We start from the raw sequence: 11,265 nt of genomic DNA on the forward strand, positions 1-11,265 counted from the left end.
ATACTCCCGGGGAATCTTTGTTTTAAATCTGAGAGATAGTCCAACTGTATCTTTTGATTGGGGACAGGACTTTCAGATAGGAGACATTGTTCTGAAGAAGGCAGGACACCAAAATTTTTCTGGGTATCTGTAAGTCTAACTGCATATCATCATCAGAGAGGGTGACAATGGCTTTTAGTTTATGTAAAAGGTTTCATCTCTCAGTTGGCTCCCTATTGTTAAACACCTTTTCATCTACCTCCAGCAACTGGGACCTACTTGTACCTTTAACTTTTTCTAACTTTTCTAACTTTTTTCTAATATCTGAGGCCAATTGGGTGACAAAGGCAATCTCTTTTAGCAGCTGTCTTCAATCCTTCTAGTGAAAATTGTTTAAAGTACCCTTGGCCAGTGTTAGACAGAGGGAAAATCTGTTCTTCCTGGGCTGCATTGTCTGGCAGCAATCCTCACACCTAACCCAGAGGCAGTTTTTCTGCTTTTCTCAGAGAATGGTGGGTTTTAAGTTCTCCAATTATATGAATCACTGATTGAAAGGGAACATAATTTCCTCTTTTCTCACCAGGCACAGGCCTGGGGGATCTCTTCCCTTTCCCTAGGACTACTTAGAGCAAGTAGGGTAGGGAATGGAGGAAGTTTACAACTTGGGGAACTATTTCTCCCTTGATGTGTGCATTCTGCTGAGACGGCAGGGGCCCCTGGATGAGAGGCCTCCTCCCCACCCCCACACACGGTCTAGGAGTCAAACAACAAAACAAGAGAGTGCTCTGGGAGTGAGACAGGCAGAGGTTTGGGGTTTCACTGGGCAACCTGGCAGAGCTAGAAGGATTCAGATCCCCAACAAAAGGTCACAGGTCTTAAGCATGGGGCAGGGGGGTCACACACCAAAGAAAGCCGCTGGTCAATACAGGGAAACAGAACTGACAGAAACACATAGACACACAGAGAGGCACATAGTAAAGACAACCAAGATGGCCACCACACACTCATACACCTGAACAGACTAGGGGAGTCCAGTGATCTCACATAGATCCCAGACATTGGATCAGCAGCCATGCCCAGCCTTTCTTTTGTGTCCTAAACAGCAGGCCCCCTAACCAGAGTTACCTCCAGAGATGACAAATCAGATAACACTTTTTGAAGGAAGTTTAGCTGGGGTATCAGAGAGGCCCAGACCACTGCAAGCAACAAGACCCTGAGTTTCTAGCACAAGGTTGGGTTCTTTCCACAGGACTTTTCATGGTAGGGGTAGAAAATGGGGAGGAAGGGTTTAAATTAAAGATGGCTCCAGCTGAGACAAGATGGAGGAATCTTTTTCTCTTGTCCTGTCACAAGAAAAAAGTCAGGCTTTGCCTCAAATCACCCAGGGAATATGTGACAGAGCTGGGACTTAAGTCCAGAATTCTCTGGTTCCAAAGCTGTGTTGAAACCCATTGCATTTGCTACTGCTACATAATGAATCAGATCTCAAAACAAAATAAAACAAACAAAAAGCATTTAGCAATTTGGAAAAGCCATGAAAATTTGCTTTGCAATAACCTAGGAGTGTTCTGCATTAAACAGAAAGCCAGACCTGGGCCAAATGGGGATGAACATGTATTTCAGTCATCTCCCCAAGGTATTTCCTACTTTTTTCATTAGCTGGACATGAACAAGTATATCTGGAACAACTGTAGCCCCGACCATAAGGTATAGGTCCCTCTGTCCCCTTGTACCTTTGAAGTGGTATTCCTCATCTCAACAGCCAGAGAAGAGCATGGTTGTCCATTGACCTGAGCTGCAACCTTATGGAGCCTCAGCATAAATGCAGAGCTGGTTCCAGGACCTCCTTCCCCTTGTTTCCTCTACATGGCTTCTGTGTTTAAGGAAAGTGGTAGATAAAGAGCAGGGTTATTCACAAAAGCATTTCCAGATTCCTAATCCCTGGTCTGCAAGTCCAGTTTCTGCTACCTGGGTCTCCCTTACAAAAGGAGCACCCTCTCAACTCCCTAACATCAAGTCATCTCACATTGTCCTTGAAATGAAAGATAAACAGCGCTAGTTACGGTACTGGTTACTACATGGAAAGGTCATGGTCATGACAGAACCCAGTATCAGTATTCAGAGCTTTTCATTAGGAGGAATGGGGGGTGGAGAGAGGAGAACCAGGCCTGGAGAGGAAAGCATGTGCAGAGAGAAGGAAGATGGGGGGGGAAGAGGGGGGGGTCTGCATCCGGCTTTTTAAAGGTTCCCGGTGAACATGCACAGGCAGGCTTATGGAGCTACACCATGCATGCGCTGATTGCGTGACCATGCCTCGTACACGTAGTTGCCAGCACACACTGATGATATAAGACACAAGGCCCTTTGCTTAACTCCTGAACTGTGCATGTGTGGCCATGCAGCTGGACTGAGGGCAGAATTCCAACATTCCAGACTTTTTGCTTATTATAAAAAAGGTGAGTGAACAGGAATAGGGGCGTTGTTTCTCCCGGAAAAACTGCTTCCAGCTGACTTGGAGGGCGTCGATTGGCTCTTGGGGGGGAGGGAAGGGGGTTTCTGAGGTAGACAGGCGTCCTGGGATGGTGGGCTGTCCTGCTGTCTCGGAGCCGTTCATCTTTCTTGGCTTGGCACTCTGGCTGCTTTTGTGTCTGACAGGATGCTCCAGGAAGGTTTGGATTTGGCACTTATCTTGAAGTAGATCTGACCTGTCCAGATGGACTTAAGCTGGTTTCTGGAGCTTGGGAAAAATTTTGAACATATTAAGAAGCAGCCATGAGAAAATTAAAGTCTTGGGCTGATGACCATTGCAGTGTTTGGTACTCTGCTTGTACTGGTTAGTGTTAATAAGAGAGACAGAGAGATTGGAACATGTTTTTAATTTTTTTAACCTGAGATAAGCTTTATCAGAGACAGATTATTTTAAGGCACCTGCTTCCTTTACTAGTTTAGCATCCAGGAGACACAGGTGATCAATTGTTGAGAGCATTTAATAGTAATAGATGGTTATATTAAAGTCTGTTTTTGTAGAGCCCAGACACTTTTGGGTCTGGGGATGTAAATACCTTTTAACTGTTACAGTTTCTTACTTGATGATCCCTGGACTCCAGCTCTGTGGTGGTCCTGTAACAATTAGCTGAGCAGTTAATTAGAAGAGGGAACTGGGAAGAGAAAAGCTTGTGGGATGAGAACCCATTCTTTTGGAATTAGGAACAAGGCAGAGAACAGGGCCCTGTCTGTGTGCATGAGGAGGAGAAGCACTGTGACAGGTCTGGAGTGAGGCACATGGAGGGAGCAATGAAATGACAGCTCCTATCTTAGCTGGAAATTTTTTTCCCATTAAGTAACCCTGAAATACAATTAGGTCTGGTGAGGTGGGTAAGGTTGTTTTCTCTTCCCCAACAATAGGGAAACGAGGAGAGGTGGGACCCCAGGACTGAGTAAGTGGCTCCGGTGTCCAGGAGGAAAGAAACGGATCACTTCTATGCTGTGTTCTGGGTTTCCTGAAAGCCATAGCCAAGCCTAGAGGTCTGCTGGAGGACTTAGTTTGATGCTCCCAAGCCCCTTGGTGCCTGGGTGCAGTCAGCTGACCAGTTGTCTCTCTAGGTGGCACTTTGAACAAGGCTCAATTGAAGGCCTGGCAGGGTACTCACTAGCCTGTGTGGCCTTTTCTTTCCCCCACACTTAAAACAGGGATCCAGCGGCTTACATGAGCTAGTCGGATAGCGTGTGTCAGCACTTGGCAATTCTGTTCTTGGGCTTTTCCATCTCTCCCCTGGTAAACCTTAAATGCCACAGCTGAAACTTCCACCTGTGGGGTCAGGAGCCTTGCTCTCTAGGTGCTTAAGGTTTAGCCCTTATATCAGGGAGGTCTGGAAGACGAGACAGATTTTATTCCATGTCTTGAAAAAAATTTTTTGATAATCCATTGGCTTGAGGACAGCTTTAGAAAGACCCACCAGGAGGCAGGCTATAAACTGATCTCTGACTAAAGAGCCATCCTGATTACTGTGATCCCCATGTGGGTCCTGATCCTAAACTTATTTGCAAGCATCCTAGCCTGCTTTCAGACCCATCAGTACTTCTCAGGGCAGCTTGAGAATGAGTGGGAGGAGTTAAGGTGAAAGCCAGGGTTGGGTTTCAGAAGCGGCCCACCCAATACTGGAGATCCCGCCCAATACCAGAGATCCCACCCAATACTGGAGATCCCGCCCAATACTGGAGATCCCGCCCAATACCAGAGAGCCTGCCCAATAACAGAGAGCAGAGCGGAAGTCAGATAGGCAGAATTGGTAGCACATGGCAGAGAAAGAATCAGAAATGGAGAGGAGAAGGGTTCAGGACTTAGGTAGAAAGCTTGGGGATAAGGTAATTCTTCTCATTTGCCCATTCACTGGCAGAAGTTAGATAATTCCCGTGAAATATCAGGGTTGAAGCTGCTGTTACACAGACAAATTTACTGGTATCTGGGGATATTTAAGGCATTTGTCAGAGGAGGAATGAAACCATGAGAAGGAAGGCCCCACGTCCCATGGCTGCAGCTGAGAGAGAAAAGATAAAAAATTAAAATAACAAACAGGATCCCTAGGCTCCTATTTCAAGCGTCCTTGAGAATAGGTAGTCTGTGGACTGGCGTTAACAGCACAAATTACCCAGTCATCGTCACGAAAAGGGCAAGGGCTGGGGCATATGTAGCAGAGGACCCCCCAGGGGCCCAGACAGCATCCAAAACTTCATCAAGATTGAATGTGTCATGGTACGAAGCCGAGGACCCCCTAGGGGTCCGGTGCAAGGAATATAGCTCAGGCTACAGTTGTGGGAAGTGGCGGGGGACTCACCAATCTTGGCGGCACATGTGGTGTGCGCAGAGCAGTCCAGCGGCTGGGCAAATGAAAAAAGCGGAGTGGGAGATCGCAGGTCCAGTGAACCTCTGTATAGGTTGCCAATGCTCAGCCCCAGATGCAAAGAGGTTGGAATGGTCTATTCGAGTCTTCGGCACCAATAAAATGAACGGTAAACGGCACTGGTTATGGCACTGGCTACCTCGTGGAAAGGTCATGGTCACGACAGAACCCAGTATCAGTATTCAGAGCTTTATTTAGGAGGAATGGAGGAGGGGGAGAGAAGAACCAGGCCTGGGGAGGAAATCATGTGCAGAGAGAGGGAAGATGGTGGGGAGAGAGAGAGAGGGTGGGGTCTGCATCTGGCTTTTTAAGGATTCCTGGTGAACATGCACAGGCGGGCTTACGGAGCTACACCACGCATGCACTGATTGTGTGACCACACCACGCACACGTAGTCACCAGTGCACTGATGACATAAGACACAAGACCCTTTGCTTAACTCCTGAACTGCGCATGTGCGGTCATGCAACTGTAGTAAGGGCAGAATTCTAACAGTCCTTCAATGTCCCAACAAGACTGGTCAAACACCACCTACATCCTCTGGGGAACCCATTGCCCTTGCCAAGCAAGAGGTGTGGCATTCCTGGGCCTCTCCATCTTGCTCGGATGTCTGGCTTCTAATTGAAATCTCTGCTTCACTTTCTTTGCCTGACAGCTGCCCCAGACTCAGCCCAGATATGACATCTTGATTCTTCTTTATTTTCTTCCCCAGAACCCCACTAAAGGAAGCAGACTGAGTAGAGACAGGCAGTAAACAAAGCTTGTTGATATCTCAACATGGAGAAGCAGAGCCCTCACACCTGAAAATCTTCCCCAGCCAAACTTGCCAACCCAGGCTCCAACTCCAGGCTCACCCTCAGCGTCCTTACTGTAACACAAATCTTAAATGGTCTTATTAATAAAAACAAACCCAGAGCTAGGTATTGGGGTGAATGCTGAAATATCAGAGAAACAGAACAAGTCACATCCAACCTTACCTTGCCAACTTCTCAGCTGACCCTGTTTCCTCAGACTGAATGTCTCTGAGTCTTCATTCCAAATTGATCTCAGCTAAACTGCTGCTCAAAAGCCTAAAAGCTTTAAAAGCCTAAACGCCCCTAGTTCCTAGTCTTCATGCCTTATATACTTTTCTGCTTCCTGCCATCACTTCCTGGGATTAAAGGTGTGTGTCATCACGCCTGGATGTTTACAATGTGGCCTTGAACTCACAGAGATCCAGATGGATCTCTGCCTCCGGAATGCTAGGATTAAAGACTAAAGACGTGTGCTACCACTACCTAACCTCTATGTTTAATATTGTGGCTGTTTTGTTCTCTGACCCCCAGATAAATTTATTGGGGTGCACAATTGCACAATATATCAACCACACCTTATCTTCTTACTGTCTCTTCTCAGGGCAAGCTTGGTGTCCCTGCTTCTTCTGCAGAGCAGGCCAGCAACCTCACCTTGCCTCCAAACAGCCTTCCAAATCTCATTGCCTCCCTCAGCTGCTTAGCCAGGTGTTGATATTCTCCCAATGGGTGGTTCTTGCCCTAAAGAGACATGGCATGAGCAATCATTATCTCATGACCCCAGGGTAAACTAACAGGCTTCTGCTCCAACCAGCCTGGCCCTCTCCTTTCTGCCCTGCTCCTCTTGTCCTATGTCCTGAGTCATCCCAAATGCTGAGCTGTGACATTCCCCTCCCTTTGTGTCCTTCAGGTGAGCACCAACATCGGCATGAATGTCATCAGTTCCATCTTCTCCCTTTTGGGCATCATTATTATCATTGTAGATCTGTGTGTTTCCAGCTCTAGTCTTAATTCACTGACGGTGAGCAATACAGCTGATGGGTCTCAACACTCCTTCAGGATTAAGAGAGCTTACACAGTTGTTCCTAGAGCAGGAAGGAATTGCAACAGAATTCCATCCTAGTATGATCCATAAATTATATAACTTCCTCCAAAATCCTGCAATTGCTAAGACAATCACAATGTTCCTCACACCAAGTGATGAGTCTGAGATTAAGAGGCAAATGGTCTGGGGGTGGAGATATGGTTGTTTGCCTCAAGCTGCAACCTGGTCCTCTTTCAGGACTAATCAAGCAGACCAAAGAAACCTGGCAGAGCAAGAGACCTATCTACAGGGATGAGGACAGTCCTCAAGGAGAGCTTCCCTGTAGGCCCCAGAAGAAGCCTAATCTAACTGACAAAAGTTGGCCTTGACAGGACATGGCAGGAAACTAGGCAAGGTTGTTGGCATCTGAGTCCAGCCCTAGGCAACAGGATGAACTGACAAAGAAGTAGAATAGAAATTTAAGATTCCAATAGGCCTGAAGCCAAATCCTGGTGTCCCATCTTCTGCTGAAGGAGAAGAGTGGGGAGAAGTACTCCTAGAACTCTGCCTCCACAATGCACTATGGTAAGGCCACAGCAGGAAGTACGCTGAGGTCAGTCCTGCTCTCAAAGCTCTCATTCAGGCAAGACCACAGAGATCAAGCTAAGACAGCCAAAGCCAAGCAGATCTGACGATACATCACCACTGGTACATCACCAACTCACAGTAAGGACCCCAGCCCCTCATATAGGTTCACAGTCAGGGTACTTGTTAGGGTACATCACAGTTAGGGGTCATCTCAGAAGTAAACTTTAAAACAAGTAGTTTTGTAGAGAGAAGAAGTAAACATGAACTCAGGGCAAAGAATCTAGGGTACTTACACACCAACCCTTACTAGTCATCAATGGAAGACTTCTCTCCAGAGGATTGTTTGAGCTTCAGGCTTGTGGTATAAACAGTAAAGTGGGCTCCTGAGGCCGTGAAAGTCCACAATAAAGAAATGCAGTGGCTGACAGGTGGAAGTTGAGGTACACTGAATGGATGTGGCAAAGGTGCCTAAAGGTAGCATCTATACCAAAACACCACACACAGAGGGGACCTTCAGTGTTCCAGATGAGGCATATGGCATTGACTTTAGGAGAGCTACAAACGTAGACTGTCATCCAGTCAACCCTAAAGACTGAAATGCCTCCATTTCCTCTCTGCCCCTAGGATTGTCTGAAGGCAATCTCTGGGGGTCTCCTCCCCTTTGCCCTCCTGGAATTCATCATCACCTGTATGATCTCACATTTTGGGTGCCAGGCTGCCTGCTGGCCCCATTTTGAGGTGAGTGTTGGACTTTATTCCAGGAATCAGAGCCTACTCTGGAGAGGTTTAGCAAGAGGTGACTAGAGTTTGAGAAAAGTGAGGAGTGAATGGGGTGTATCAAATAAGTTTTGGTGAATAGCAAACTACCTCAAAACCAAATACCTTCAAACAGCAAGCATTTACTTCAGCAGTTCTCAACCTGTGGGTCATGGCCCCTTTGGGGGTCACATATTAAATATTTATATTACAATTCATAACAGTAGCAAAATTACAGTTATGAAGTAGCAACAAAATAATTTTATGGTTGGAGGTCACCACAACACGAGGAACTGTATTAAAGGGCCAAAGCATTAGGTTGAGAACCACTGATTTATTTGGTTCTTGGTTCTGAGTATCATCTACTTGTATGGTGATACATGGTTTGCTCTTCAATTGATCTCAGATGGATTCAATCTTCTAAAAAAACAAAAAAAAAAAAGCAAACCACGTTTATCCCCATCCCAGGAGTCCCAAGCATCCCATCCAATTCCATCACCATGCTTGAAGTCCACAGTCCAGTTTTGGAATAGAATATGGATCTTCTTGACACAGCAACCTAGAAACTAAAAATATTTGGGGGCTGAGAATGTAGGCTGAGAGTTTGGTTGGCATACAAGAAGCCCTGGATTTGATCTCCTGTATTGCATGAACTAGGCATGGTAGTACACACCTGTAATCCCAGAACTTGGGAGGCAGAGGCAGGAAAATCAGAAATTCAATGTCATCCTTGGCTACTTAGCAAGTTTGAGGCCAATCTGGACTACATGAGACTCTTGTCTCAAAAAAAATAACAATAATAATAAAAACAAGTTCTGTTAACATACCCAACAGAGTCTAGTGAGACAAGAACCAGATAAGTCAAATACTCTCTCCCATTCAATAGAGAAAGACCTTATGAGAGGCTCAGGGTGGTCACTGCTCCATAAAATTCTAAAATCCTACGGAGCAGTCTAGAGATATGGCTCAGTGGTTAAAAGCACTGACTAGAGGACCCAGGTTCAATTCCCAGCACCCACATGGCAGCTCACAACTGCCTGTAACTCCAATCCCAAGAGATCTGATGCTCCCTTCTGCACTCTGCAGGCACCAGGCACGCACATAGTGTACAGTCATGAGTGCAGGCAAAACACCCATACACACCAAATAAAATAATTCTTTTTATTTAATCCTGAGAAGTAATATGACCCCCATGGGGGCAGAGAACGTTCCTTGGTTAGGAATCAGTTCGGCTTTGAGGAAGGCCCCGCCATTACTTTGTCCTGCTTCCTGGATGCGTCTCCCTAACCCACTGTTCCCCGGGGTCTTGACCTCTAGTCTCTTGGCTACTGTGAACAACAGTTTCCCTTTCTCATAAGAAAGAGTCCACCTTTCTATCTTTGGAGAGATGGGCAATTACCTTATCATATTTGTACTTTGAGTAACATCAGTTCCTATTTAGTGGGCTTTTTGCTAGTGCAAGTCCCTCAAAATCTCTGGGGATGCTTTGTGTACCAGATTATGGCTTTTGCAACTTGACAAAAGCCTCATCTTTGGTTGTGTTCTAAACAGACCTCTCTCTAAATCTACCAACACCCATTTTGAGATCAGGCCTCTCCGGGACCAAGCCCATAAGATTTTTAGAAGCTTTTCAGTGTAAGCAAGGGGCCTCACTAAAGGCTGGAGACATGGTTCATTCAGTCAGTAAAGTGCTGGCTGTCCAAGCATGAGGACCTGAGTTCAGATCCCCCAGCACTCATATCAAGAGGCAGGTTCTGCAGCATATGTCTGTAACCCCAGCACTGGTGGTCAGGGGAGGTGGAACAAAGACAGGCAGATGGAGCTCATTGGCCAGCTAATCTAGACAATCATTGAGCTCCAGTGATTCAGTGAGAGACTCTGCCTCAAAAATAAAGTGGAGAGCAGCTGAGGAAGACACACAGTGTCAATCTCTGGCCTCCACACACGTGTACACACAGTCACATGTACACCCATGCACTTGTGCACACACACACATAAATAGATACACAGTCTTACTTAGCACAGGGTTGTATAGACACAGTCCTTTCTGTGTGGGTCTAATCCTAACTTGACACTTGTTGCTAGGCTTAAATCTTACTTTAAATATCATTTCTCCATTGGTAACTTCAGAAATCCAGTCCTAAGATGTAATAGCTCATACAACAGGCACTTAGCTCATGAGCTTCTGGGCCTCGCAGCAGGCAGTTCTAATCTGCTGGGATTGCCGAGTTGACAGTTGATTGCTGAGATACCCAGTGGTTGGGTGATCTTGCAGACACACACACATGTGTCTGGCAGTTAGCAAGCTGGTTGTGAATAGGAAAAAAAAAAAAAACTGGGTCACTTATCTCATTATTCGTCAGGTCAGTCCTGCCTGCTTTCTGTTCCAACGAGCAGCAAGAAAGATCAAGCTACAGTAGGCAGATATGTCACAGGCCTCTACTTATACCCCCATTACTATTACCTCCTTAGCCAAAGAAAGTCATGTGACTAAGCCCAGTATCAACGAGAGAGAGTCTACCCCAGGCATGGAAAGGGGAAGGGAAAGAAGTTGCTACCTTTCTTGAAGTTCACTACAGAGGACACTGATGCCTTCCTGTCCTTTGTCTTTCAGAATATGACCATGGTCTCAACCATGTTCAGTAGCAACACAGTCAACACGTCCAATGGACCTTTCAACATGACCAATGGACCTGTCAATACGACTGATAGACCTGTCTATACGACCAATGGACCTGTCTATACGACTGATAGACCTGTCAACATGACCAATAGACCTGTCTATACGACCGGTGGACCTGTCTATACGACCGGTGGACCTGTCTATACGACCGGTGGACCTGTCTATACGACCAGTGGACCTGTCTATACGACCGATGGACCTGTCCATACGACCAATGGACCTGTCAACATGACCGATGGACCTGTCAACAGCACCAGCCCAGACAGTGACACCAACATCCCAGTCCCCAGTAATGCTCCCCCTGGACACTCATAGAAAGATAGAGATGATCTTGACCAGGAATAGCTGACAGAATACCCATTTCAATGACATGGAAGTACCTCTGCAACAGTAGCTTTGCTTCCACATGAAACAACTGAGACCTTGGCCCTGGCATAACCACTAGGCCAAGATGAACACCCATTTTTCCCCCCTCTTCACTCTTAAGCTTCCCTTTGGTTTGTTATTAGTGTGCTTTTTCAATTCATAAATGTTTCCCTTTGA

The 11,265-nt window shown here is 46.3% G+C and overlaps 1 protein-coding gene across 3 annotated transcripts in view; it reads left to right on the forward strand.

Moving 5' to 3' along the window:
• The window catches only part of Ms4a18 (membrane spanning 4-domains A18), a 51,006-nt gene extending 39,741 nt beyond the window's left edge, over positions 1-11,265 (forward strand). For 2 of the 3 annotated variants that reach the window (XM_059260582.1, XM_059260591.1), the window contains exons 6-8: positions 6,582-6,692; positions 7,908-8,021; positions 10,654-11,265. In XM_059260582.1, coding sequence (XP_059116565.1) covers positions 6,582-6,692; positions 7,908-8,021; positions 10,654-11,037 — 609 coding nt within the window. In that variant the 3' untranslated portion in view covers positions 11,038-11,265. The remainder of the gene's footprint in view (positions 1-6,581; positions 6,693-7,907; positions 8,022-10,653) is intronic. The other variant, XM_059260602.1, reaches the window with a different exon arrangement.

The sequence above is a fragment of the Peromyscus eremicus genome, chromosome 1, assembly GCF_949786415.1.
Source record: "Peromyscus eremicus chromosome 1, PerEre_H2_v1, whole genome shotgun sequence".
NCBI classification, from domain to species: Eukaryota; Metazoa; Chordata; class Mammalia; order Rodentia; family Cricetidae; genus Peromyscus; species Peromyscus eremicus.